The 27,618-nt window shown below is 42.6% G+C and overlaps 2 protein-coding genes and 1 pseudogene across 8 annotated transcripts in view; 1 reads left to right on the forward strand and 2 right to left on the reverse strand.

Annotated features, from left to right (window-relative positions):
* Positions 1-2,441: 2,441 nt before the first annotated feature.
* DTX3L (deltex E3 ubiquitin ligase 3L) lies at positions 2,442-13,360 on the reverse strand. 4 transcript variants are annotated; one of them, XM_078351993.1, is made up of 6 exons: positions 13,120-13,360; positions 11,618-11,829; positions 7,574-9,109; positions 6,928-7,145; positions 5,539-5,604; positions 2,442-2,640 (listed from the first exon to the last, which is right to left on the reverse strand). In XM_078351993.1, exons 1-6 carry the CDS (start codon positions 13,304-13,306, stop codon positions 2,622-2,624), a joined length of 2,238 nt encoding a protein of 745 aa, XP_078208119.1. In that variant the 5' UTR covers positions 13,307-13,360; the 3' UTR covers positions 2,442-2,621. The 4 variants fall into 4 exon arrangements, 3 of the variants coding, with proteins under 3 accessions (XP_078208119.1, XP_002758781.1, XP_035129930.1); XR_013527596.1 differs by lacking the exon at positions 6,928-7,145; XM_002758735.6 differs by lacking the exon at positions 2,442-2,640 and having other exon boundaries at positions 5,315-5,604.
* An 81-nt stretch (positions 13,361-13,441) lies between these two features.
* Positions 13,442-27,618, forward strand: part of PARP9 (poly(ADP-ribose) polymerase family member 9) — a 37,679-nt gene continuing 23,502 nt past the window's right edge. Inside the window, exons 1-6 of one of the 4 annotated variants that reach the window (XM_078351991.1) lie at positions 13,442-13,633; positions 17,671-17,775; positions 18,343-18,480; positions 18,917-18,950; positions 23,392-24,227; positions 26,975-27,193. In XM_078351991.1, coding sequence (XP_078208117.1) covers positions 18,409-18,480; positions 18,917-18,950; positions 23,392-24,227; positions 26,975-27,193 — 1,161 coding nt within the window. In that variant the 5' untranslated portion in view covers positions 13,442-13,633; positions 17,671-17,775; positions 18,343-18,408. The remainder of the gene's footprint in view (positions 13,634-17,670; positions 17,776-18,342; positions 18,481-18,916; positions 18,951-23,391; positions 24,228-26,974; positions 27,194-27,618) is intronic. The other 3 variants (XM_008982340.5, XM_078351992.1, XM_008982341.5) reach the window with 3 other exon arrangements.
* On the reverse strand, positions 26,588-26,755 carry LOC118148251 (small nucleolar RNA U3; annotated as a pseudogene).

Consider the following 27,618-nt stretch of genomic DNA (forward strand, 5'->3'; position numbering starts at 1 on the left):
GCCGGGGCGTCCCACCCAACAGGCTTGTGCCTCGAGCTTCTTTCACTTTCTTTTCTCTGAAAACCGCTTCTGCCAAAGATTGAGGCCTCGAGCTTGCAAACTGCCTCGGGATCCTGTCGCCGTTTGGGACAGACGTTGCTGCCAGACAAATCCCGGGTCAAAAATCCTGGGCTCTGCAATTTTATTAGTTGTGTAACCTCAGTCAGTAGCATCTGTACAGTGGGCACAGCCATAACTATTTCATGGTATTATGAAGATTAAATGAGATAAAGTCTGTAGAATGCCTGGCACCTTAAAACCCAAAAATCACTATTCGTTTCCTTTTCTGCTGGGCATCCCATGCCTTTCTCCTCCACTCTCCCTACACATCCATCTTTAGAAAAATACACTGCGTTCTTTCCTGTGTTCCCTAAGCTAGGGCCAGAGTCAGGTTCCCCTTTTGCCCAACACAGCATTATTTAATTTAATTCAACCAACGTGTATAGAAGGCCTTTGATATGCCTGGCATGTGTTAAGATTATAAAGATGAATTAGACATAGATCCCTTCTCTTTGGAATGAGGGGGGAAGTAAGGAGATGGAAAAATAAAACAGATTAATATAGTTGCCTGGTGTATCATGAAAATCCTGGCAGTATATAGATGATATACTCAAAATGAATAATCGAAGAGAATTTAATAAAGAAATTAGTTACACAGGTGCAGGCAAAGGGTTAAGGAAACCAGTGAAAAACGGTGTCACAGCCCTCTCCCCTTACCATCTAGGCCGAAGGGGCAAGGGAGGGAGCATCTGAATTTGGTAAGAGCTATATCCATAGGAAGGTGCCAGCAGGTAGAACCCATGACTGCTTACAGGAGATAGCTGAGGGAATATAAGCATCCCAAGCTCTCTCTCCCCCTGCCTTCCGGTCTCTGCTGGTACCTCCCACTGCAGAACCCAATGAGCAATCAGAGAATGGAGCCGATGCAGTACTTAGTGGTCAGCCCTCATTACCACCTTCAAGGCAGAGAGCAGGGTAATCGGTTTTGGTATAGTATCTGCATTGAGATACATATAAAATATTAGGATAACAGAAATCAGTGGTTCATTGTAATTTAGAGACAAGATCGGAGAAGTTTCTATAGTAGTGGCATTTCAGTAAGACCTTGGATGTTGAGTAGGGGACTTTCTAAGAGGAAAATGAGGTGAAGAATCAGAATGAGGCATGTCTCTCTCTCCCTCTATCTCTTCAGAGTTCCCTTTTTCATCATCTATCATGCAGAGAGTGGGGGCAGGGGGGTGGATTACAAAGATCACAAGAATGAAAGTATAGACGGTGCTTTGGAAAATCTTGTAGACTGTGACTGAACCCTAGGGACTTGGTGGTGAGAAAGGAATGGAAGGTATGCAAAGGGACATGAGAAATCTCTAATGTTCATGCTGCTTAGTTTAGACTCTTATTTTCTAGGCCAGTGGATCTCTAAATGTAATTCCCAGACCAGCAGCATCAGGCTCACTGTAAAGCAGTAACCAGGGTGATTACTAGCACTGCATTGCATTACATCTTACTTTGCCTCGCTTGTCTGTCTGTCCTTGGGCTTGGACTTCCAAAATTATTAATATCTTAATCTTTGTCTCAAGCTGTATGTTTTAGATCTGATCCATAAAAATGACCCAATCAATAAAAAAGGAAATAGTGCCTAATTTCCATATGGAAATCAAACCAAAAACAGTCCTAAAAAAAAAAATTTTTTTTTTTTGAGATGGAGTCTTGCTCTGTAGCCCAGGCTGGAGTGCAGTGGCATGATCCCAGATCACTGCAACCTCTGCCTCCCGGGTGCAAGCGATTCTCATGCCTCAGCCTCCCGAGTAGCTGGGATTACAGATGTGCATCACCATGCCTGGCTAATTTTTGTCAATACTAAACTATTAAGCATAAGGAAGTCCAATAAAGATCTTAATTTTCCCTTAATGACTACTTTGATGCTATTTTCAGGGAAGCATCAAATATGTCAGTATTTTTATTTTATTTTTTCTTTGGAGAGGAGGGTGCTGCTGATCTAATAGTGTTCAATGAGCTGTCTGGGTAATTCAGCACCAATGTTGGAGAGGTGAAACAGAACCTCTAGAAGCAAGGAGGGGGCACGTATAGTTTGATCGGGTATTACATATGCTTTCTCTAGAAGAGAAGAGAAGAAATCTGCAGCCTACTTTTATCTTTATAACCTATGTGTTTTAAGGAAAAAATATTGAGAAATGTGATTTTTCACAGCCAAAAGTAACAGCAGTGAAGTCAAGAGTAGTTAAGTTGTACTGTGGTAATATTTAGGAAGCAGCTACACACAAAATCAACCAAAGACCTCCATGCACATGTTATACAACTGTATCCCGTATGTTTTGTAAGAAACACCCAGAATCTCAACCTAAGGGGCAAAAAAAAAAGAAGTGAGGGAAAGAACACAATTTTTTCCAAATCTTTAACTTTATTTAAAGCAGATACAGATGATAACACCTTCCAAAGAGTAAAAGCAGTAACCCGAATGCTCTCCAATCACCCACACCATGAAGCCTGCACGTCATACACAGTGCAATCTCCCATCCGGAACTTAGCAGAAACCAAACTTTTGCTTCTTTGGAACAAATTTAGCTGAAAGATGAATAGCTAGAAAATAACCATAATGGTAAAGAATTTAATGAATCACCAAAAACTACATTTATTATCTAATTTTTTAAAAAGACATGTATCATTTAGCTTAAGCTTCATCAACTCTCTGGACAAAGAAAAAGATTCAGAGTTTTTACGTTCTTCAAATAGGATTTCCTCTGGGGAGATTTGCTTCGAGTACTGTGTGGGAATCCATTTCTCAGAGAGCCCAGAGCAAAGGGATCGCCTCAGCCTGCTCCATGGAGAAGTACCCTCATGGGAGACAGTACAGCTCTGGGTGGCAGAGCTATGGTGGGGAGACTACCTGGTTCATATCCCAGCATTTCCACTTATTAACTGTGTGACCTTTGGCAAGTTGCTTATCCTCTCTGTGCACCAGTTTTCTCAGTTATAAAGTAAGAATTTGAATGGTATCAATCACATGGATATAAAGCTCTTTTAAAGGGGACAAAATAAGTACTCACTAAATATTAGCTATTTAAGACAGGGTAAATTTATCTGACAAAAAAACTTGTACATGTGTATGTGTATCTTTGGGAAAAGAAGAAGACATCTTGTTTACCGTTTTTGGAGAGAGGCTGGGCCATGGATAATCACATAATTTGCTTTTATTACTTTAATCTGACTTGAAGAACCGTTTAAAAATAAAATTTGATAAGTCATATATTCATTATAGTAGGCTTATTTCACCTTTTTTCTGTCCAGAGAGAGTATCAGCGAGAAAGATTTTAAGGGGGAAAACATGAATTGGTGGGACTTAGTAAAGGGATAAAAAATTACCAGAATGTGGGCTACAGTTATTATAAAAATGATAGAGATGGAAACTAGAGCAAGTTTATTTTCTCTGTTAAGCTTGGAAGTAAGCTGGGCATGGTTATTCATGTCTGTAATCCCAACACTTTGGGAGCTCAAGGCAGGAGGATCCCTTGAGCCCAGGAGTTTTAGACCAGCCTGGACAACACAGGGAGACCCCATCTCTAGCAAAAAAAAAAAGCCAGGCATGGTGGTGCGTGCCTGTGGTCCCAGCTACTTGAGAGGCTAAGATGGGAGCATCACTGGGCCCCATGAGGTTGAGGCTGCAGTGAGCTGGGATTGTGCCACTGCACTCCATCCTGGGGGACACAGTGAGACCCTGTCTCAGAACAACAACAAAATAAACAAAAAACACTTGGAAGTGGAGTATACTCAAAAGTACAAAAATATCTAGAGAAAAACAATGTTCAGAAATTTGTACTATTACTGTGGCAGGGCAAGGAACAGAAAGCAAAGGCTCAAGTGAAGGGCCTGGTCAGAGTCCAGGCTCAAGCCAGGCACGGTGGCACGTGCCTATAATCCCAGCTGTTCGAGAGGCTGAGGTGGGAGGATGACAAGCCCAGGTGTTCAAGTCCGGTCTTGATGTTTTCCCTTAAGAGACAGGGCAATATAAGTAAGGCCTTGTTTCTTAAGGAAAAAAGCAATGAAAGAAAGAAGCTCAGTTTTCCAAATTAGTAGTGAGGACTCTAGAAACGATTTCCTTACTCCTGCCTCTGCCAGAGAGTTAGGAGGCAAATATCCCTCTGCTGGTTTACTAGTTGCCTGAGTCAGGCAACACAACTTTATGAAACACTGCTGTAGTTTGCTTTGTTTGACCTCTTCCAAATCCCATGTTGAAATCTGATCCTCAGTGTTGGAGGTGAAGCCTAATGGGAGGGGTCTGGGTCTTGGGGGCAGATCCGCGTGAATGATTTGGTGCTATTCTCAGGGGTGTGACTGAGTTCTCACTCTTAGTTCCTGAAGAACTGGTTGTTTAAAAAAAGCCTGGCACCTCGCTTGCACCTCTCTCTCACTTCCTCTCTGCCACGTGATTTCTGCACATACTGGCTGCCCTTTGCCTTTGCTGTGAATGGAAGCAGCCTGAGGCTTTCACCAGATGCCCAACTTTCTAGCCAGCAGAATTGAGAGCCAAATAAATCCTTTTCCTTTATAAATTACCCAGTCTTGGGGGTTCTTTTATAGCAACACAAACAGACTAAGACAGGCACCAACTATAGACTAGGCTCTTTGTCATTAAAAATGATAGTCTTGGGTGAGTGTGGTGGCTTATGCCTATAATCCCAGTACTTTGGGAGGCCGAGGCAGGAGGATCATTTGAGTTCGAGAGTTTGAAATCAGCCTGATCAACATGGCAAATCCTGTCTCTACTAAAAATACAAAAAACTAGCCAGGTGTGGTGGCACACATCTGTAATCCTAGATACTCGAGAGGCTGAGGCGGGAGAATTGCTTGAACCCAGGAAGCAGAGGTTGCAGTGAGTCAAGATCACAGCACTGCACTCCAGCCTGGGTGACAGAGCGAGACTCCATCTCGAAAAAATAATAATTATAATGGCCTTATTCCATTTATTACCAGTGCTTTCCCAGTCTCTACTCATGGCCACTTTTCTTGCCATGAGGAAGAAAGGGGAATATGGGTCTTTGATTTTCTGCAACCAAACATTTCCCCCTGCCACCATTTATAATAGAATTTCACTTTCACAGGTATGAAGGGGAAAACAAACAAAAAAAAAACTAAAGGAGCACCCCAGAGATGGCAATGAAAAAGGGATCAATTGGCATGTGATACTCCAACTGAAGGACATAGAAGATTATTTCGGACCCACCTCTAACCCCAGTGATGACACAAGAGGCATGACACCTGTGCAGCAGATTTTACACAGATTTGGGGGGGGCTTTTGTCTTCCATAAAAAGTATCATTCCCAAAATGACAAACTAGCAGATTCTTATTCTCATACGAATCATTTCTTGAAAATTTCAAAGTTTTTTCTGCATAAGGATTTAGATCGGCATTAAATCAGCCTCCTAAAACAGATATTTTTTGAAAGGCTGATTTAAGACATCTTCCACCAGTTTTCTTACTCAATTCCTTTGGCTTTCAGCTCCTCTTGGACGCGTTTCAGGTAAGAAGGATCAGGATAGCCATATCTGGAGAAAGAAAAATTCCTTTAGTGTCACCACAAATGGTTCTGATATGTGCAATAGATATTCAGCATTTAAGGATTTAATATAAAGTGTCGCAAACATGCACAAGTAATCCTGAAGGTGGATGACGTATCATGACTTTGAAGTTTGTACATGTGAGTCATTTAGCTGGCAAGTGAGTCTAGCTGTCTGGCCAACATCTGCCTTTCAACCTGGCTTCTACCCTGACAACTACTAAGCATTAATGTGATGTAGCTACTACATTTCGCATCAAAGGGCAAAGGGGTTTAGAATCCAAGATGAATGGTAAATGTGTTGATTTAATTTGAGGCTTCATGTCTGTGTTAATTCTGAAAATTTTTCAGTTTGGCCGGGCCCAGTGGCTCACGCCTATAATCGCAGCACTTTGGGAGGCTGAGGCAGGTGGATCATGAGGTCAAGAGATCGAGGCCATCCTGGTCAACAAGGTGAAACCCCGTCTCTACTAAAAATACAAAAATTAGCTGGGCATGGTGGTGCATGCCTGTAGTCCCAGCTACTCAGGAGGCTGAGGCAGGAGAATTGCTTGAACCCAGGAGGCAGAGGTTGTGGTGAGCCGAGATCCTGCCATTGCACTCCAGTCTGGGTAACAACAGCAAAACTCTGTCTCAAAAAAAAAAAAAAAATTCAGTTTATGGCAAGTAGTGACTCTCATAAAGATATAATAATATACTGTGTTTCATGGGGCATTGTAATCACATGCTAGTAGGATTTTCAAATTTAAAGTTTTGAAAAAGTCTCAGGGTGTATATATATATTTTTTCTTTAGTACCAAGGATCGGAGGAATACTATTTGGGTTTCATAAAGAACAACTGGATTTCCTATAACACAGTTTCTACTAATAGTCTCCTCAAAACTTAGACTTTTTCCTAGAATATTATTACCAAGTGATTTCAGGTTCTCTGTGGACTGGTGGAGGAACAGGGGAAAAAGAAAGGTGACCTTAAAAGAAAGCTAAGTAACATTCCTAGGAGCTAGTCTTCAAATGGACATGAAGCCTCAAATTAAATCAGCATATATACTATTCAACTTGGATTTTAAACCCCCCTGCCCTTTGGTGCAAAATTTAAATAACTCCATAATACTTTATAGTTGGCAGGGTGAAAATCAATGGGGACCAATCTTTCTGTCTTTGAAATTATCATCCCCAATTAGCATCTCTCAAAATACTTTACTATACCCAATATCACTGCTATAGATTCTCCTTATATCCACATCCAGAAATTGTCATATTTCATAATCCCTATACTCTGTTGAGCAGCTGTTACATCCCAGAAGGCTCTCACCTTTCTGGTCCTCCAAACTTGGATGTTTTGTGGTGAATATCATTCCAAGTGATGACATCTGAGATTCCTAATGCTCGAGAGTTCCCCACTGTAAAAATCAGCTTTTGCTCAAAGGCCCTACGAAGCAGTTCCAAAACCTTCCTCCCTTCCTTATTATCAGGCAAGTATGCAGTTCGATGTACTCCAGGGTAGATCTTTCCTGGGTTTGGGTGCTCCTTCTGTGTGAGAACAAGAAAATGTCATGTGAAAATAGCACGCTGTCTAACTTTTTCTGTATGTGTAGATGTGTTCATTTGTAGATAAAGCAAATCAAAAGCAAGAAAAGTATTGAAGTTTTGCTCATATTCCCAATAACTCATATTTCTCCTCTTTCCTTGAATTCATGCTGGGAACACTGTCCACCTTCCTCACCCCCGCGCCAACTCAAGATATAATCTCCACCCACCCTTTCTTGTCTTCAGAAACAGACAAAAAGCTATTTGAGTCATCAGCAAACTCTGTGACCTTTAACTATTTCAGTCCCTTGTGTATGACCGTGGAGATAATTCCTTGGGAAATCTACTGTCTGATAGGCAATAGGACAGTCTCTTTTGCTCTAGTAATCGTAACATAGTGGCAAGAAACCATGGAGCTCAGAAATACTTACTGTTTGTTTGCCTCCTTTCATGTTATAATTAATCTCAATGGTGCCGCAGGAATCATAACCTGGAAGTGACTCTCTTGAGACACGGACAACCATGCTTCCATCTGGCTGATTTCCTTTCTGAACACCATAGGAAGTCTGACATGTGGGACAGATTGGCTTATATTCCATGGCTTTGTCGATACAAGGAGTGCAGAATTCATGCTTGCACTTTGGTAGCACTTTTTTGTTACTAATGGTGTCCATACAGATGACACAGAAGCCATTTTCCTTCTTGTCCACTTCAAAGGCCTCAGAACTCACAGAGCCCTTGAGTGGCAGAGAAGCTGCTTTGGAATCATCACTATCAATGTCCATCGGTGTTACACGATCCTCATTCAGTTTCTCTCCAGACAATGAAGCCGTTCCTCCTCCTCTTAGAACATACTGCTTCACCTCTGCAAGGTGATTTGGCAAACCAATCAAAGTCATTGACTCCTTATTTAGCACAAAGTGTACATTTGGATGTCTTTTTCTAAAGTCATCAGCAAACTCGGTCTGATGTAAGTGCTTTCTCTCCTTGCCCAAAGACTTCAGTAAAAGAACTTCTCTCATCAGCTGACATGAGGCATGCTGAAAGGCATCGATGAAACTTGCATAAGCATGCACAGATAGATCTACCTGCTTGTCCTTGGGTTCAAACAGAATGCAGGTTTTTTGACCTTTCTCAAAAACCTTGATGCAAGTGTCATACCTTTTTTCGATCTCTGTTATCTCCTGTAGTAATTCAGCTTCTAAAAGCTTATAGCGAGCACTATCGACTTCAATTCCATTCGTCATCCAACTGGCAGTCAATAGTTTCACAGGTGCCTTGACAAGAACTTCAGAGATCTTTTGTTTGGCAGCTGAAATGTCATCTTGGGTCCCAAGGAGAGTTAATTCTCTTCCTTTCTCCTTTATAAGGAGCTTTGTAAACAGGTGATTCAATTTCTGTTTGATTTGATTTGCCTGCTTACTGTCTGCTAAAGAGACACATTCTTGCTTCAGAGGTTCTGTATTCTTCTGAAATTCACTAGCAAAAGACTCACGGGCTGCTTCTAGGTCATCTGATTGATCTGTGGTGAAATCTAAACAGACCATATTTGGAGAACTCTCCTGGATTTTAATGTTTACACCAAATTTTATCTTTATTGAGTTGATTTTATCGGGACAGATAAATTTGAAGTATTCAAAGTAAGGCAAGGGAACTTCAAAACAGTTGCTTTTTTCTTCTGCCTTGGTTTTGGGTTCGGAAGGAGAACTGCAGCTGTCCCTGTCCTGCTGACTGAGTGGCTTCCTCTCTGTCACTGTAGGGGAAAATTCCTGTTTCCACTCACTTTCCAGGAACTGCTCACTCAAAAATTGATGTATTTTTTCAATGTCTTGAAAGTCACCATATACCTTCTCAATTCCATTAGGACCTTCCATTTTTTTGACATTAGGGCACAGTGTGGTTATGTATGCCCTCTGCTCTTTGGAGAACAGGTTACAGTTCAGGTCAGCTGTTACAGTAAGAAAGATCTGAAATTTTAAAAGGAACAAGAACAAATAAAACCTCTCAGCATGCAGGCCTACAGTCTTTTCTTCAGAAGAATGCCTAGAGACTAGAGAAACAACCACTACATCTTCCCTAAGCAGGGGGCAACTTCTTTCAAATCCATTTAATTAATTAATTAATTTATTTATTTATTTAGTTTATTTTTTGAGTTTCGCTCGTGTTGCCAGGCTAGAGTGCAATGGCATGATCTCAGCTCACTGCAACTTTCACCTCCTGGCTTTAAGCAATTCTCCTGCCTCGGCTTCCTATGTATCTGGGATTACAGGCATGCGCCACCATACCTGTCTACTTTTTGTACTTTTAGTAGAGACGAATTTTCTCCATGTTGGTCAGGCTGTTCTCAAACTCCCAACCTCAGTTGATCCACTCACCTCGGCCTCCCAAAGTGCTGGGATTACAGGCGTGAGCCACTGCATCTGGCCTCAATCCTTTTTAGAGGATGCAGCATGCTACATCCCAGAGGTTCTAAGCCCTGTCTGGATATAATAATCACCTGGCGAGTTCAGGGAAAAACAAAACAGCCAAAGCCCAAGTGCATCCCTAGAGATTCTGATGTTAACTGTCTGCAGCGGGGCCTGGGCATGAGCATTTCTAAAAGCTCCATGGCCAAGATATCTGTGTTCTACAACTTCCACTATCTGTTTGATCTTGGGAACAGCAGTCGAGGGAAGGCATCTGTGCTTGCTGGGTAAGTTGTTGTGGCCCTGAAAAAAGTCTTTGAGCTTGGAAGGGAGCCATAAAAGTGAGGAAAGGGCTTTCTTATTACTGTTTTTTCTCTTCTTAACTCTTCCTTTTTTCTTTTTTCAACTAAACACCCACCTGCATGCAAAGTTGCTGGGCCCTTCTAAACCCTGGCCTTTAGATGCTCAAATATAAGACATGCCAGATTAAGATAAAAAGGACAGAGACAAATTGAGCGTAATATAAAAAATAAAATTTCTAATGTTTTGTTCCCCCTTAAGGACTTGGCATGTAAGATCCTTCCTCCAGATCTTCAAAATTTTTCCTTAATCCAGCCATTTCTCACACCTCCATTAGGACCACCCAGAGTCCACACCATTGTCATCTTTCACCTGGCGCACTGCAACCCCTCCTGACTGGGCTCTAACTTTCCATTCTAGCTCGTTCCTACTTTCAGATTTCCAACAGCAGCCAGAGTGACCCTTTAGAAATATAAACCAGATCGCCCTCTCTCCTGGCTCAAAACTATCTGATGAATCCCCTAACATTTTAAGTTAAAAAGCCAAAGTCCTTACCCTCAGCCCCAAAGGCCTGTATGTCTTCCAGGTAACTTGCCGAATCCTAGGACCTCTCTCCCTTGCTCCTCGCCCTCCCTGCCACTGGCTTCCTTCAAGTTTCTGGGCCTCAGAATGTTGGCTCTTGGGGCCTTTGCACCTGTGCTTATCTATAGGACACTTCCCCCTGAGAAATCTGCTTAGGTAGAGATGTCACCTCACTTGAGGTTTTTCCAGACATCCTATTTTAAATGGTGGTTCTGTCACTTCTGTCACTTATTCTTCTTATTCGTCTTCCTAGCAGGTATGACTGGCAGACGTTTCATTATATGTCTATTTGGTTACTAATATTGTCTGTTTCTCTCACTAGAAGGTGCTGTCCCTGGAAGCAGAGTCTGCCATGTTCCTGGCTGCCTCCCCAGCTCCTGTAACAGTGCCCGAAACACAGTAGGCAGTCGATATCTATTTTTGAATGAATCTTGTCTTCATTTAAGTTTCAGGCCAAATGTCACCTCCTCAGTCAAGTTGTCTCTGACTTCTGGTTAGAAGTAGCACTGGCCACGCACGGTAATTCATGACTGTAATCCCAGCACTTTGGAAGGCCAAAGTGGGCAGATTGCTTGAGCCCAGGAGGTCAGGGATGCAGTGGACCATGATTGTGCCACTGTACTCCAGCCTGGGTGACAAAGTGAGACTCTGTCTCGGGGGAAAAAAACAATAAGTAACACTACCCCCATCTTCCCCTTACTTGCCCTGGCCCTGTTTCTCTCCAAATAAATAAAATGGGGATTTTTTATTTTATTTTATTTTTTTTTGAATCAGAGTCGCACTGTTGCTCAGGCTGTAGTGCAGTGGGGCAATGTCAGCTCTTGAACCCTCCTGGGTTCAAGCAATTCTCCTGCCTCAGCCTCCCAAGTAGCTGGGACTACAGGTGTGTGCCACTACACCCAGCTAATATTTTTGTATTTTTAGTAGAGACAGAGTTTCACCATATTGGCCAGGATGAAATAAAATGGTTTTATTTACTTGCCTACTGTCTTTCTTTGCATGCCCTCCCCCTAACATAAGCTGCCTGAGAGCAGGGATCTTGTCTGTTGTCTTCATCTCTGTGTCCAGTGCCTAAAACAATGCCTGGCTCCCATGTATGTGCCCATGTGGGTGTTGGACCAATAACACATGAGGCTGGTGACTGGAGAGGAAGCGCAGGGACAGTCAGCTCCTTCTTTCAATACTCACCTTTTGGAGACAGGAATCCACAGCTTTAGAAGTCCGTCCTTCATTTTGATGTGTATCACCAGACAGTGTTTCTGCTTGTGACTGTGGCAGCGAAGAAATTTGGGGTCTTGTGTTCTTCTTTATTGAGTTTTCAGTGAGTACCAGCAAAATGGGCATAGGTTTGTCATCAACAAGCATTTGGTGCTCTCCTTTTTTCAATACTCTCTCCTTAGCTTCAGCGGAGACATTAAACACACACATATACACACATAAAAATTGAAGAGATTTCAAGTAATCCCCTCATTCCTGTGTCTGTATCCTGTCCCAGCACCTCCCAGTAAGGCTGCTACCTGCATCCTGGAGTGGTGGGTTGGCGATGGAGGAAGTGGAGGAACTATTCAGAGCTCAAAAGTGTGCCGACTAAGCTTGGCTTAATGACAATGGAACATTGTCCACTCATTAAAAGTCATGTTTCTGAATCCTATCTCCAGTCTCTCCTTTCCTCCCTCCCTCCCTCCCCCCCCTTCCTTTCCTTCTTTCCTTCCTTCCTTCCTGAGATGGAGTCCCACTCTGTCACCCAGGCTGGAGTGCAATGTTGTCATCTCATCTCACCGCAACCTCTGCCTCCTGATTTCAAGCAATTCTCCTGCCTCAGCCTCCGGAGTAGCTGTGGCTACAGGTGAGCACCACCACATCCAGCTAATTTTTGTATTATGAGTAGAGACAGAGTTTCGCCATATTGGCCAGGTTGGTCTGGAACTCCTGGCCTCAGGTGATCCACCAACCTTAGCCTCCCAAAGTGCTGAGATTACAGGCGTGAGCCACCCTACCTGGCCCAGCCTCCTATTTCAATACTCATTATACAGGAAAGTGACAACAGCAGGAATCAAGAGTGCAGACTCCGAATTTTATAAATACACGTGTTTGCTGACATTTGTAATAAAGGGCAAGAGGGAAATACACCAAATGGTCACACTGTTTATCTCCTGGTTTCTTTCTTTTTTTTTTTTTTTATTCTTTTCCCTTTTCTGTAGTGAGCATATATCACTTTTGTAATCCTCAAAAATACAAAATGGAACATCCTTTTGTTCATGGATGGAACAATGGGACCCATTATTTAAAACATAAAAGTGGAATCCCTGGCAAGTACTAGAGCCCCCCCAAAAAAAATATGAAATAAAATAAAAGTGGAATCCCTGAATGACAAGGACAGCGGCTGGCAGGCATCTGGGGGAAGGAAGATGCCAGCTGAGAAATTAAGTTAGGTTGAGGATATGGAAAGCATCCACACTAAGGCGCGATCAGCCAGACCCGCACCGGGCACACGTGAGGCCCTATCCTCCACCGAGCGTCCACAGTCTCAGTGAGTCTCTTGGCAGCGGGGCCCGTCCCTGTCCCCCACCGCACAGTGCCACCATACTTTCTCCCGCCCTCTCCCCTAGATCAGCTAGAACTGGGCCCGCCTGGAGACCCGGGCCTGGCCCCCAGAGACGGCTTTCGCAGCCCGGCCTCCCGCAGCTCACCTGCCCTTTCACTGAACTCCACCTGGAAGGTGCCCGGGGCGGCGTGTTCCCGGGGCCGAACGTTGCACTCCCCGCCGTCCGAGTGCCGCTGGCTCTGGAAGTAGCTCTCCAGCTTCCTTCGTACCCGGGGGCCGGACTCGGACACCCGCACGAGGAGCGGGGACGGCGGGCGCAGGTTGAAGGCCATGGTTCTGCACGTCGGGAGGGCGCGGGGGCTCCCGGACGCAGCTGGGCCCCGACTGAGGTAAAGGCGCCGCCCGCACCGCGGACTGGACGCAAAGTTTCAGTTTCGCTTCCCTGGAGGTCCCTCCCTGTTCCCGGCAGAGCCGCTTCCCCCTCCTCCCTGTGAAGTCCGCGCCGCGGCGAGTGAGCCGTCTGCCCGGTAAGTGGGTCCGGTGCCCCTGGCCCCTCGGGGTCCCCTCTCCTGCAGGCTCGGGGGCGGGGTGGGGGAGAAGGGAGCGCAGACCGGGGTCCCGGGGCCAGGCCTCCCTTGTGAGTAGACTATGCAAAGAAAGTAAGTTCCTCCTCTGGTTCTTATTCTTCGTAACTCTTACTGCTGTTATCACTGTTACTTGATGCTGAAAAGTAATTCACATTCTGAATCCAAGCTAAACTTACCCATTTTTGAAAATGTAAATGTGTTCATATGGTAATTGTGACCTGTTAACCATTCCCTCCCTCCAGCTCTACGCTTTAGACGCGCTCCTGGGCGCTTTTCTCCTCCATTCCTTGATTTAACCCACAGCACTGAATTGTTTCTTGCTGCCCAAAGAGCAGAGCAAGGCCCTGATGTCAAGGGCTGGTGAGGGGAGGCGGGCCTGTGAACCAAGAAGCAAAACCTCTTCAAGGTCTCCAACAGGAAGTTTCAAGCAGAATCTTAATAAGAGTGTGGGGGTGAAAGCACCCCAGGATTGGCGGGGAAAGCACCCCAGGCTCAGGGACCACTGTGGTCTGAAGCACAGAAGGGGCCTGGGGCCTGGGAGGAGAGGAGATGGGTGAGGGGATGAGGGACAGAGGGCCTTCCTAGGTGGCCACTGTCCAACAGAAACACAATGGGAGCCAGTATGTGCATTCTAACCTTTTTGCAGCCATATTTTTTAAAGGGTAAACAGATAAAATTAATTTTAATTATGTTATTTAACTTGATTTATCCAAAACTTAATCATTTCAGCATGTAATGAGATTTTTACATTCTTTTTATCATAGTGTGTCTTTGCAACCCAGTGTTTTTCTTACCCTTACATCACATCTCGATTCAGACTGGTCACATGTAGCCTCAGTAGCTTCATGAGGCTGATAGTATACCTTGGACAACACAGGTTTAGATGGGTGAAAGGCCTTGAAGAGCAGTGAAGACTAATTGTAGGGTTGTAAGCAGGGGAAGCAAGAGAATGACATGCCAGATTTGCATTTTACAAATGTGGTGCTGACGAGGGTGTGGAGGACACATTTAAAAACAGGGATGAGTGGCGGCAGACAGGCCTGAGATAAGGTTTTTGCACATGGCTGGTAAGACTGGAAACGGGTCAGTTGGTACTGTGAACAATTTGGCAGTACTGTCAGAATTACAACTGCATATACTTTTTGGTTCTGGAGTTCCACTTCTAGGAATTTGTCCCATTGATATATTAGCCCCTGTGTGAAGTGATCCGTGTACAAAGATGTTCTTTGCAGCCTTGTTTACAATAGCAAAAGATAGGGAACTCTTTGATGTCCACAAAGAGGGGGACTAGCAGTTTAATAATAGTATATCTACACAGCAGAATACAATGAGCAGTGGGAAAAATGAAGAAGCTCTCTATGTGCTAACATGAAAAGATCTCTAGGATGCATTAAGTGGGAAAGATAAGATGCAGAAGTGTGTGCATAAGCTGCTACCTTTTGTGTGAAAATGACTCTGGAAGAATACAGGAGAAGCACTGATTGACTCTGGACAGGGAATTTAGTGAGAGAGATAGGAGGAAACCTTTTACACTTTCTAAATTTGAATCGTCTACATGTAATACCTATTCAAACAATAAAATGTAAAATTAGGTACATTTAAATGTTTTCAAAGAGTATATTGCCACACCTCAGGCAAAAGGTGCTGAGACCCTGAAGTGAAGCAGTGTCAGTGGGTAAGGAAGGTAGGGGCATATTTGAAAGTGATTTAGGTTGTCAGGTCCCAGAGATGAGTTAGATATGAAACAAAAAAGACTTGGGAAAAGTTCCTAGATTTCTGATTTGAGTGCATAAATGGTATATCATGTACCGAGCTGCAGAATCCAGGAGATAAAGTATGGATTTGGTGGGGGTGGGATGGAGAATTGGGGACCAGGAGATAAGAGGTGCCCTTTTGCAGGTGTTTTTTGAGGGGACTGTGGGACCTTCAGGTGGAGTTGAAAAATGAGGTTCAGGAGAGCCATGGCCTAGAAATACAGATACAAGAGTCATATTTGCAGTTGGTGAGTTGAAGCCATGGGAGTGGATGAGATCAATCCTGGAGAGTATGTAGAATGAGATGAAAAATGTCTTAGACAGAATCCTGGGGCAAACAATTAAGGGGTGGATGGTGGAAGTGAACACAAGGAAAAAGCCTGTAAATGCAAAGTGAAGAGTAATAAAAGAACCAAGGGACGAAGGCATAGGAGAAGCCAAGAAAGCAGAATTTCAGGAATGAAAAAGTGAGATTCTATAGAAAGTGGTTCAGTAAAGATGGACAAAGATAGTCCACTGGTGTTAACCACATGGGGAATTCTGCTGAGCAGTTTCTCTCTGTTTTCTTGAGATAGGGTCTCATTCCTGTTGCCCAGGCTGGAGTGCAGTGGCGTGACCACAGCTCACTGCAGCCTGAACTTTCCACCAAGTGATCCTCCCACCTCAGCCTCCCAAGTAGCTGGGACTATAGGCATGTGCTAACATGCGCAGCTAACTTTCTGGATTTTTAGTAGAGATGAGGTCTTGCCATGTTGCTCAGGCTGGTCTCGAACTCCTGAGCTCAAGCAATCCTTCTGCCTCTGCCTCCCAAAGTGTTGGGATTACAGGTGTGAGCCACCATGGCTGGCCACTGGCAGTTTCAAAAGAGTGCTAGGGATGAGGCGGGGAACCAGGTTCTAGGAGGCTGAGTGGGCAGGCAGGCAGGAGGAGAGTCCACTACTCATTCCAGAAGTTTGGCTGCTTTTGAAGAGAAGGAGACACAGTAGGAAGCAGTGATGGAAAGCTGGCAAGGCTTTTGTGGTTATCGCCATTTTTAAAATGCAAGAGACGGAATGTTTGGGCACTATGCTCCTTGTTTGGCTATCCATAGGCCTGTAAAACCTGGCCTGAAAACAGAAACAGGTGCAGCATTTAAAGCAAAAGCCCATGGTCAAAGCAGATGAAGTCATCCTTCTTTTTTGAAAACAGCAGTGCCCTCTGGAGGCAGAAAATGCATCTCGTCTTTGCATTTTAGGATCGTACTGGATCTGCTGCTTTCCCTAGATGAGTAAGAATAGTATACTCTGATGCTTATCTTTCTGTTGCAAAGACATTAGAAATTATTTAGAGGCCTAAGGATAGCAACAAGTGTGGGCCACTTTTATCTTTGTGCATTTTCATCATTACTCTTCTAAAAATTCATAATATTTAATTCCTACCTAGTAGATGGAAACCCATTAAAAAGTATTTTTTTTCCTGGAGTTTCTAACTTTTAACCAGATTTGCCCCATCACTAGGTCAAGGATATTTATCACAAATTCAAAATACACACCCCTCACAGGCACAAGTGGAATTTCCTCTTTCTTCAAACCCTCGCCAGGGTGCTTCACTCACTCATAACCCCGGGTCTTCCTCACTGTGCTGTTCTCAGTCTCACCACTCTGTTATCATCCTATTTTTGTTCTTGTTGTTTTGGGGTTTGTTTTTGTTTTCTTTTTGTTTCTTTTGAGATGGAGTTTCCCTCTTGTTGCCCAGGCAACAAGAGTGCAATGGTGCCATCTTGGCTCACCGCAACCTCCGCCTCCCAGTTTCAAGCAATTCTCCTGCCTCAGCCTCCTGAGTAGTTAGGATTACAGGCATGCGCCACCACACCAGGGTAATTTTTTGTATTTTTAGTAGAGACAGGGTTTCTCCATATTGGTCAGGCTGGTCTTGAACTCCTGACCTCAAGTGATCGGCCCACCTCAGCCTCCCAAAGTGCTAGGATTACAGATGTGAGCTACCACGCCCGGCTCATCCTCTTCTGCTAAATATGTAAAATCTTACTGCATCCTTTAAGGCTGTGCTCTAGTCTCACCTCCTCCATAAAGCTTTCCCTATTCCAGGCCATAGAGCATTTTCCCTTCTCTGAACTGCCATTGTGATTTCAATTGGAACCTCTCTTGGACAGGATAAAAGGCAAGCAGTAACAACAACAGCAAAACAACGTGTACATGGTTATCAAGGAAATGAAGAACTGTCCAAGATCAGAGATCATGTTCAGTCCCCTGCCGTATATTCTTACCAAATTGCCTAAGATTCTGGCTAATGCCTATTGTACCAAATTGCCTAAGATTCTGGCTAATGCCTATTGCATCTTTTCTAATTCATTCCTAGAAGTGGACCACCATTATCTGGAAACTACAGTCTATGCTTTGAAGCGCAAAAGAGAATAAACACTTAAAGACTCTCCCGGGGACCTGAAGGATGGACTTTTCCATGGTAAAAAGCATAAATGTGTATACATCATGAACTTTGATCGGTACATGAATAATTATTTCTATAACAGCAATAAATCTGGGGTGTTCACTAACACCTGACATCCTCACCTGCTTTTAATAGCCCAATAAAGTTTTCTCCTTTCTCCCTTCTTGGGAAATGGGGAATCAAGAATATGCTAATCTAATCAATAGTGTCAACTTGAGGCTGGATAATTTTTCAGAATCATTTTAATTATCTTAGCTCATTCAGTGATTCTTCCTTTTCAGGTTGGGGTAACGAGAGTAATAGATTATGAATGAAAATAATAGAGAAAGGTACCTCACTTGCTAAACTTGAAAATTCCACATTAAGGCTTGTGCCATGACAAAGGCAATTGAAAGTGGATCCTTGCTGGTTGATGAGAGACAGAGCTAATGAGGCTCATGTCCCCAGATCTTCTGGGGAGATGAAGAAAACCCATGAGCCTTTGGAGATTGGAGTCTATCTGAGAGTTTGGGGTCATTTTGGTTTTTGACTTTTGAGTCTTTTAAGGTATTAATCTCTAACCCTTATCTCATTCTGAATTAGAATGAGATGCACTGACAGTGGCTGGTGCCTATAATCCCAGTTACTACGGAAGCTGAAGCCAGAAGGATGGATTACTTGAAGCCAGTAGTTCGAGACCAGCCTTGGCAACACAGCAAGACTCCTCTCATCTCTAAAAAAGTAAAAACAATTAGCTGGGCATGGTGGTGCATGCCTGTAGTCCCAGCTGTTCAGGAGGCTGAGGTGGGAGGATCACTTCAGCCCAGGAGTTCAAGGCTGCAGAGTGAGCTGTGATTGCACCACAGCTCTCCACCCTGGGTGACAGAGTGAGACCTTGTCTCAAAAAAAAATTAAATTAAAAAAAAAGAAATGCATCGGCCTCTAGGGAAATGGCATAGAGTCCATGTTTGCTGGCACATTTAGTATTTTAAGTGTTTCAAGCATACAGATTAAAAAAAAAAAAAAATGCTCCTTCCCCCTCCCTCCCAAACCCAGTGCTTTGAGCAGGATTTCTGTTGCACTGTGTTTACTGCAGTGTATCTGTTACCAGTAAGCTATAGTCATGCCACCTTTATTCCACTTCCATTTTTAAGAAAGCCATTCTCATTTTTCACAGGGTGCCGGAGCAGCAGCTTACAATGAAAAATCAGGTAGGATTACCTCATTCTCACTCTTGTTTCAGAAAGTCTGCTCAGATCTTTCCTCAGTGGAGAAAGGGGAATACAAAAAGAGAATATCTCCCCCACAAGTGCTCAGGTGCATCACTGCAGACCCTCGTGGGGACCCCCACACATGTTTCAGAGTTGGTGTGACACCAGCAGGCATTTCTCTCAGGGCCCACACCATTCCTCTCCTCTGCCCATAAATGTGAGACTCTTTTGAGGACAGCCTGCAACTGAAATTGGCCAGATGACCTGGCCAGCTGATTGTCTCCTTGCTCAACAAGGGCTATACGAGCTAAATAGTTCTTGCCTATTCCCAGGGGTGACCCGTTGGAGATTTTTCAACCAAAGCTTAGGCCAATAGAGCCTGACTACTCGATTGCAGCTTTGTTTGGGTAATTGAGGCCACAAGAGGTCTTTCTAGGAGACTCAGATTAGAAATGAAAGTTGAAGCAAAATAAAAGTAATTATCACATTTTATCTATTTGAGGATGCATTTTTTTTCACATTTTAACATCACTGAAATAAGGTGGTGTACCTTCTATCATTTGACGGTAGTCCCCAGTTTAGTTGGCATTGTTTTCCCTTTCTCAGAGGCATTGTAACAACAATGTCTTAGACATGAAATACAGTGTCCCAAGATGTGTCCTCCAGAAAGCAGAAGCTGAGATGGAATTAGGAGTGCAAAAAATTCACTGTGAAAGGTAAAGAGAAGAAATTGGCCTGGGCAGACTAGCCATCAGACTGTAATAAAAACCTGACAGTCTCTGCAAGCCTGAGATTGACCGTTAGAGATGTCCCATGCTGGGCATGAATGGCCTTTCTCAGCCACTTATGGAGGCTGCCCTGAGAATAGTATGACCTTGGCTGAATGCTGAGATGAACCCTGAGGGGCTCACAGCTGGAGGCTGTCAGCTAACTGTGTTTTCCACTTCGTAGCCAATTGCAGGGAGATCTGAGTAGCACATCTTCTTGTCTGCCACATACAGGAAATAATTTTTAGTCAATTAGTTTTAATTTCACCAAAATTGTGCCATGAAACTGGAATATCATGAAGAATTATTTACTATAGCAGACATTTTCAGTGCTCCACTCATTCACTGGTCCAATGTCTCTCCTACTTCTACCCACCAGGGAACTGCCTCAGTCAGTGACCAATAGAAGTTAAGTAGGCCAGGCATGGTGGCCTTTTTGGAGCCACCTAGGTGGGCAGATTGCTTGAAATCAGGAGTTTGAGACCAGCCTAAGCAATATGGTGAAACCCCTTCACTACAAAAAAAAAATAATAAATATATATATATATATATATATGGAAATTAGCTGGGATCGGTGGTGTGGGTGTAGTGCTGTGGGCCTGTAGTCCCAGCTACTCAGGAGGCTGAGGTGGGAGGATGGCTTGAGCCTAGAAGGCAGAGGAGGAGGAGGAGAAGGAGGAGGAGGAAGACAAATATCCCAGTTCCTGTGATTACTACCCCTCCAACTATATAACCCTGTGGCACAAGATCTGCACTGTTTCCCAGTGAAGTGAAGAGGAGGAGGAGGAGGAGGAGGAGGATAAATATCCCAGCTTCTGTAATTGCTACTCCTCCAGTGATATAACCCTGAGGCACAAGACCTGTACTGTTCCTAGTGGAGTTGAGTTCCATCTGCCTAGTTAGTTATACGTGCTTTTTTCATTTCGTTTGTCTTACTTTCCTACCCTGCTGTTCCCACCCAAGGCCCTAGGATCAACTCCCAAATAAACTACTTATATTCAAATCTTTGTCTCAGGGTCTGCTCTTAAGAAAATACAAACTTAGATGCTGACAAAAGCAAAAAAGTTATAAAACCTCCACATATTTTGGCTTATAATTAAGTCCCTTCCAACACTTGTGCCTTAAGCATGGGTCTTTTTTTTTTTTTAATGTGTTTATGTCACTGAATGAGGACATTCTTTTTTTTTTTTTTGGAGAAAAGGAAAGAAAAAAAGGGAGTGAAGGAGAGGAAGAAAAAGAGGGATAGAGAACGGAAATGTTGCTTTATTCTAAAAAATGGGTATTAATAATGGCCAATCAATATTTCATTTAAACCTATGAGTAGGTGTGATGTGGTATTGACAAGAATTTATATTTTGTGTATTTAAAGTGGAGAGCTCTATAAATATTTATTAAGTTTACTTGTTCTGGATCTGAGTTCGAGTCTGGATATCCTTATTAATTTTCTGTCTCATTGAGTCTAAGTTTCTATGTATCTGGGTGTTAGGATCATTAGCTCTTATTGTTGCATTGATCCTTTTACCACTATATCTTTGTTGCTTTCAAATCTATTTTATCAGATGCGAGAATTGCAACTCCTGCTTTTTATTTATTTATTTTTGCTCTCCATTTGGTTGGTAAATCTTTCTCCGTCCCTTTGTTTTGAGTCTTTGTGTATCCTTGCATGTGAAATGGGTCTGGATGTAGCATACCGTTGGGTTTTGGCTGCATCTTTTGATTGCGGGATTTAGTCGATTTAAATTTAGAATTACTGCCATTTGATGTTAACTGGCTGTTGTATCCATTCATTGATGTAAATTCTTCTTTACTTTTTGGTATATTTTTAGAAAGGCTAATACTGGTTGTTTCTTTCTATGTGTAATGCTTCTTTCAGAAGCTCTTGTAAAGCAGGCCTGGTGGTAATAAAATCTCTGAGTACTTGCTTGTTCATAAAAGATTTTATTTTTCCTTCAGTTGTGAAGCTTAGTTTGGCTGGATATGAAATTCTGGGCTGAAGGTTCTGTTCTTTGAGGATGTTGAATATTGGCCCCCACTCTCTTCTGGCTTGTAGAGTTTCTGCTGAGAGATCTGCTGTAAGTCTGATAGGCTTCCCTTTGTGAGTAACCTGACCTTTCTCTCTGGGTGCCCTTAGTATTTTCTCCTTTGTTTCAACCCTGGTGAATCTAACAATTATGTGCCTTGGGGTTGCTCTTCTGGAGGAATATCTTTGTGGTGTTCTCTGTATTACCTGGGGTTGAATATTGTCCTGCTTTGCTAGGTTAGGAAAATTTTCCTGAATAATATCCTGAAGAATAGTTTCCAGCTTGGATTCATTCTCTCCGTCGCATTCAGGTACACCTATCAAACATAAATTAGGTCTTTTCACATAGTCCCACATTTCTTGAAGACTTTGCTCATTCCTTTTTATCCTTTTTTCTCTAATCTTGTCTTCTCGTTTTATTTCATTAAGTTGGTCTTTGATCTCTGATATCCTTTCTTTTGCTTGATCAATTCGAGTGTTTAAACCTGTGCATACTTCTCGGAGTTCCCATATTGTATTCTTCAGTTCCATTAATTCACTTATATTCCTCTCTAAATTGTCTATTCTCATTAGGATTTGGTCAAACCTTTTTTCAAAGTTCTTAGTTTCTTTGCATTGGGCTACAACATGTTCTTTTAACTCACAGAAGTTTCTTATTATCCATCTTCTGAAGCCTGATTCTGTTAATGGGATGCACTCGTTCTCCATCAAGCCTGTTTCCTTGTTGATGAGGAACTGTGATCCTCTTTAGAGGGAGAGGCATTCTGATTTTGAGTATTCTCAGCCTTTTTACACTGGTTTCTTCCCATGATTGTAAATTTATCCACCTTCGTTTTTGTGATTACCAACTTTCAAATTAGGTCTCTGAGTGGACGTCCAAGTTGTTAATTCCCAGGGCTGAAATATGAGCAACCCACTGCACCGGCCAAAACAGCAGCGTTAAAACTGATGGTGCTTTTCTGCCTGGGAATCTCCAGTCTGGCTTCCTTCTTGAGTCCGTAATAGGCGACTCTGCCTTCCTGGAGCTCCAAACGTCGGTCAGAAGGGGAACCAGTCCCGTTTACTCTGCACCAAGAGCTGCTGCACTGAGGTGCCGGCAAAACCGCTGTGCCAGCCACAAGAGTCGTGCTGGCAACCCGTGGGGCTCCTCCACTGGGAATCTTCTGGTCCATGAGCGACAAAAATTTGTCTGAAAGTGTGGCGTCCTCTCGTTCTCTGCGCTTTCACTGGGAGTTGCAATCCCGAGATGTTAGCGATCAGCCATCTTGGATCGTTCTTCAAGCATGGGTCTTTTCAAGCTCACCACTTTCATATATATATTTAAAAATTCATGAGCCCTCATATACATAGTTTTCCTACCATCCTCAATGTATCATAGTAACTACCACTTATGGAGTACTTACTATGTGCTAAGCACAAGACTATGCACTTTATGGGTGACCTACTATTGAAAACTCTTAGATGTCCTTGGTCTGATTATATGTTTAGTTGAGAAGAAGAATCACGAAGGGTGCTAGATGAAGATCATCTCTCTTTGGCAAATAGGAAACACAGTCTCCTGGTATGAAGTGGAATTACAACCTTTTCAAAGGAACCCTGCTCTTTTTATTTATTTATTTATTATTATTTTTTTTAATCTTCTCTTCTTTTCCAGAGACAGATGCTCTTGAAGAAAACTATAGTTGGCACATTCCCATTAACCATGACCAATTCAAAATTCTAAAACCTAATGAGAGTCAGCTGTGTGAAGTCCTCCAGAGTAAGTTTGGCTGCATCTCTACCCTGGTGTCTCCAGTTCAGGAAGGCAACAGCAAATCTCTGCAAGTGTTTAAAAAAATGCTGGCTCCTGGGCTAGAGTTATCGGTCTGGAAAGATGACCTCACCAGACATGCTGTTGATGCTGTGGTGAATGCAGCCAATGAAGATCTTCTACATGGAGGAGGCCTGGCCCTGGCCCTGGTGACAGCTGGTGGACTTGAAATCCAAGAAGAGAGCAACGAGTTCATTGCCAGACATGGTAAAGTACCAACTGGTAAGATAGCTGTCACAAGAGCAGGGAGGCTTCCCTGCAAAGAGATCATCCATGCTGTTGGCCCTCGGTGGACGCTATGGGATACACAGGGATGTGTTGAAAAGCTGAAGAAGGCCATTGGAAGTATTCTGAATTATGTCATCTACGAAAATACTCACATTAAGACAGTAGCAATTCCAGCCCTGAGCTCTGGGATTTTTCAGTTTCCTCTGAATTTGTGTACGAATATTATTGTAGAGACTATCCGGGTTAATTTGCAAGGGATGCTGGTGATGAGTAATTTGAAAGAAATTCACCTAGTGAGCAATGAGGACCCTACTGTTGCTGCCTTTAAAGCTGCTTCAGAACACATCCTAGGGAAGAGTGAGCTGGGACAAGAAACCACTCCTTCTTTCAATACAATGGTTGTGAACAACCTCACCCTCGAGATTGTCCTGGGCCACATTGAACAGCAGACGGTAAGACTTTGTTTCTATTCTCTTGCACTGGCACAGGTGATCCCTGAGGATTAAATAATTTTTGAGTATACACAGTGCAACACCATGTAGAAACCATGTTGTTAGGGTTAAGAATATGAGCCAGGTGTAGTGGCATATGCCTGTAATCCAGCTGCTATTTGATCCCAGGAGTTGAAGGCCAGCCTGGGCAACATAGCCAGACCCCATCTCTTTAAAAATTTTTAATTTAAGTTTTTTTTTTTAATGCTGGTCATGGTAGCTCATGCCTGTAATAACCAGCACTTGGGGAGGCCAAGGCAGACATATTACTTGAGGTCAGGCATTTAAGACCAGCCTGAGGAACATAGCAAGACCATGTCTCTCAAAAAAAAAAATTATCAGGGCACGATGATGCACATCTGTAATCCCAGCTGCTTTGGGAGGCTAAGGTGGGAGGATCACTTGAGTCCATGAGTTCAAAGCTGCAGTGATTCCTGCCAGGACAACAGAGCAAGACTTTGACTTTGTCTCTTAAAAAAAAAAAAAAAAAGAATAAAAATATAACATTGAGGGCTAGGCCATCTGGATCTGAATACCAGCTTTGCTGTTTATTAAGTGGGCAACCCAGAGCAAGTTACTTTATCTTTTGGTCTTCAGTTTCCTCATTTGTACAATGAGGATAATTATAGTGCTTATGTCTTAAAGCTGCAATCAATACACATAAAATGCTTAGAGCAGTGCTTGGTATGTAGTATTTATCATCATTATTGCCATTGCTATTATCTTAGGCTCATGAGGAATTAGAACAATCTTTGATCCCAAGGAACCTAAAATCAATTATATTCTTTATTGTAAAAATATTCTTTATTTTAAAAAATCCTTCTGGGGAGGAAAACCATCTCAACGTTTCTGAAGCAACCTATCAATAGTAAACAAAAATAATACTTAAGAGTATTATGACAAGAGTGGACTGGAGTGCACTAAGAAAGATTGCTTCAGAAGGTATGAGTTTTGAATCTGATCTCAAGTTTTGATGGGTATGATTGGCAGGAGGGGAAGCTTTCTGGGTGGTCATAGTGACTTGATCAGAGAGATACAGAGGAATTACAGAAAACACTGAGCTTGACTGGAGTCAGGAGACACAGGTGGAGCTCTAAGTCATAGTCTGTGTGTTTATACACAGAATATAACTCTGCCAGGGGCTGTGGAGAATACAAGGTGCAACTAAGCATTTAGCTGGGGTCACTGGGCACAAAGGCAAGGATGCTGGCAGGGACGGGGAAGGAACCAGGGTAGCAGTGAACCTAGGTATTTCTGAGTTAGTGCAGCTCCCCTGCTAGACAGAGTACTTTGAAGATGGAGATCTTGGCTTATTCATCCCTATAGCCCCAAGGCCTGTTCTGGGCATGCATCTATGTGTTCAGCAAATTAATGATGAATAAGTGGAGCGGGCAGAAGGGAGAAGGCACCACAACAGAGGGGGAGAACGAATATAAGGCTATATTTTCTTTTCTTCTGGATCAGTGATGTCCCACTTAAGACTCCTGTGACTACAATCAAATAGACTTAGACACTGGAAAAAAAACACTTATTGCCTATAAGACAATTAGAAGAATGAGGGGAGTTCATAAAATTAAATATTTGAGAAGTCATTAGCATGCAAATTTAAAATTAAAATGAAAGCATCCTAGTTGAGTAACTTACCCCTTTAACTGAATTTTTAATATATATTTATTGCCAGCAACATTAGAAACATTACAATTTTTAAAGGCTGTCAGAGCCCCAAACTGCAAATGCTAACTGTGCTTTCAAAGTGAAGGATTCATTAACATCAGTGAAGAAGTACCTGAGTTGCCCTGAAAGGGAGCCAAAGTCAATAGAATGATTAGGGGAATTTTAGTACGAGGGAAGGAAGGACCCTATAGTTTTTAGCACAGCTCTGAGGGTTAACTAGAAGATGATATTATCTAAAGGTTAACTAGGGTTAACTACGAGATGATATTATCTAAAGGGTTAACTAGGAGATGATATTATCTAAAATATAGTTCATGTATGTATACAGTCTATTTCTGAAGAGAGAGATAAAGAACTTGGTTGCCCATAGGATGGGTGGGTGAGTAGGGGGTCTTGGGGACCTGACCAAGAAGGAGGCCTACTTTTTATTGAAGACCTTTTTGTCTCATTTGGAGTTTCTTTAACCATGTTAAGTTTCTTATGCCTTAAGCCATAAAAAACATTAGGAGGTGGAAATTTCCCAATAAGCTTTATTTCCTCTCTATTGAAAAGAGACAAAACAAATCACACACTAAAATATCAAAAAGTCATGGTGGTGGGGCAGAGATAAAACCATTTATCAACGGAGCTTTAAACAAATCACAGGGAATACTCAGAATTTAGACATCTGGAAAGTGTAATCCAGTAAGGGGCAAACAGATGTTTGCAATGGAAATTATATCATCCATATATTTACATAATTTCTGGTGCTCTACACATTCAGAGAAACTTCTCTAGTAACACACTATAAAAATGATCCCTGAAAGTATAGTCTTTATTTACATAATTTCTGAATAGGACCAACAGCTACATTCTGGCAGCCAAATAATTGCTCTTTAGAAATATGAGTTTCTATTCATTATTAAATGAATTTTTTTAGAATTTAGAATCTTCAAAGAGTATTTTGCAAAGCTCTTCACGGAAGTAAAGATGTAAATTAGTCATTTAAGAAGAAGGAATTTAACAATGAATCCTATCCTTTCTTCCCTTTTCAGGCAGAAGTAATTGTTAATTCTGTAAACCCACGTGATATTACAAGTGGACCTGTGGCAAAGTCAATTCTACAACAAGCAGGAGTTGAAATGCAATTGGAGTTCCTTGACACAAGAGCTAAACAGTCACAGTTGCAGTTGGTACTGGACACAAGAGGATTTAACTTGTCCTGTCGATATGTATACCATGTACTGTGGTATTCAGAATTTGAAAAACATTTTGTAAGTTTAAAATAAATGTGTCTTTCTGTAGCTCCATAGTCTATACAGTCCTTTTTTTTCTTTTTTACAAATTTCCATCATTTCATTACATTCATGAGATATTTTGTCAAGTGATACAGTTACCAATTTTTTTAGCACGCCTGTGAATACCTGAAATACTGAACAAGTACAGTAGCCACATGTTATCTTAAGAAATTTGATTTAGGTCCGGTGCAGTGGCTCACACCTATGAGTCCAGCACTTTGAGAGGCCAAGGTGGGAGAATCACTTGAGCCCAGGAGTTTGAGACCAGCCTGGACAACATAGCAAGACCTTCATCTCCACAAAAAAAAAAAAAAAAATTAGCCAGGTGTGGTGATGCATGCCTGTAGTCCCAGCTACTCAAGAGGTTGAAGTAGAAGGATCACTTGAGTCCAGGAGATTGA

Source organism: Callithrix jacchus, chromosome 15, assembly GCF_049354715.1.
Source record: "Callithrix jacchus isolate 240 chromosome 15, calJac240_pri, whole genome shotgun sequence".
Lineage (NCBI taxonomy): Eukaryota > Metazoa > Chordata > Mammalia > Primates > Cebidae > Callithrix > Callithrix jacchus.

Coding starts and splice junctions, on each gene's coding strand:
- DTX3L (XM_078351993.1), bottom strand. CDS start 13,306: ATGGCCTTCAACCTGCGCCCGCCGTCCCCGCTCCTCGTGCGGGTGTCC. Junction 7,146..7,573: donor TGAAAGGAGGCAAACAAACA/GTAAGTATTTCT, acceptor GTTCTCACACAG/AAGGAGCACCCAAACCCAGG. Junction 5,605..6,927: donor AAGTTTGGAGGACCAGAAAG/GTGAGAGCCTTC, acceptor TTCTTTCTCCAG/ATATGGCTATCCTGATCCTT.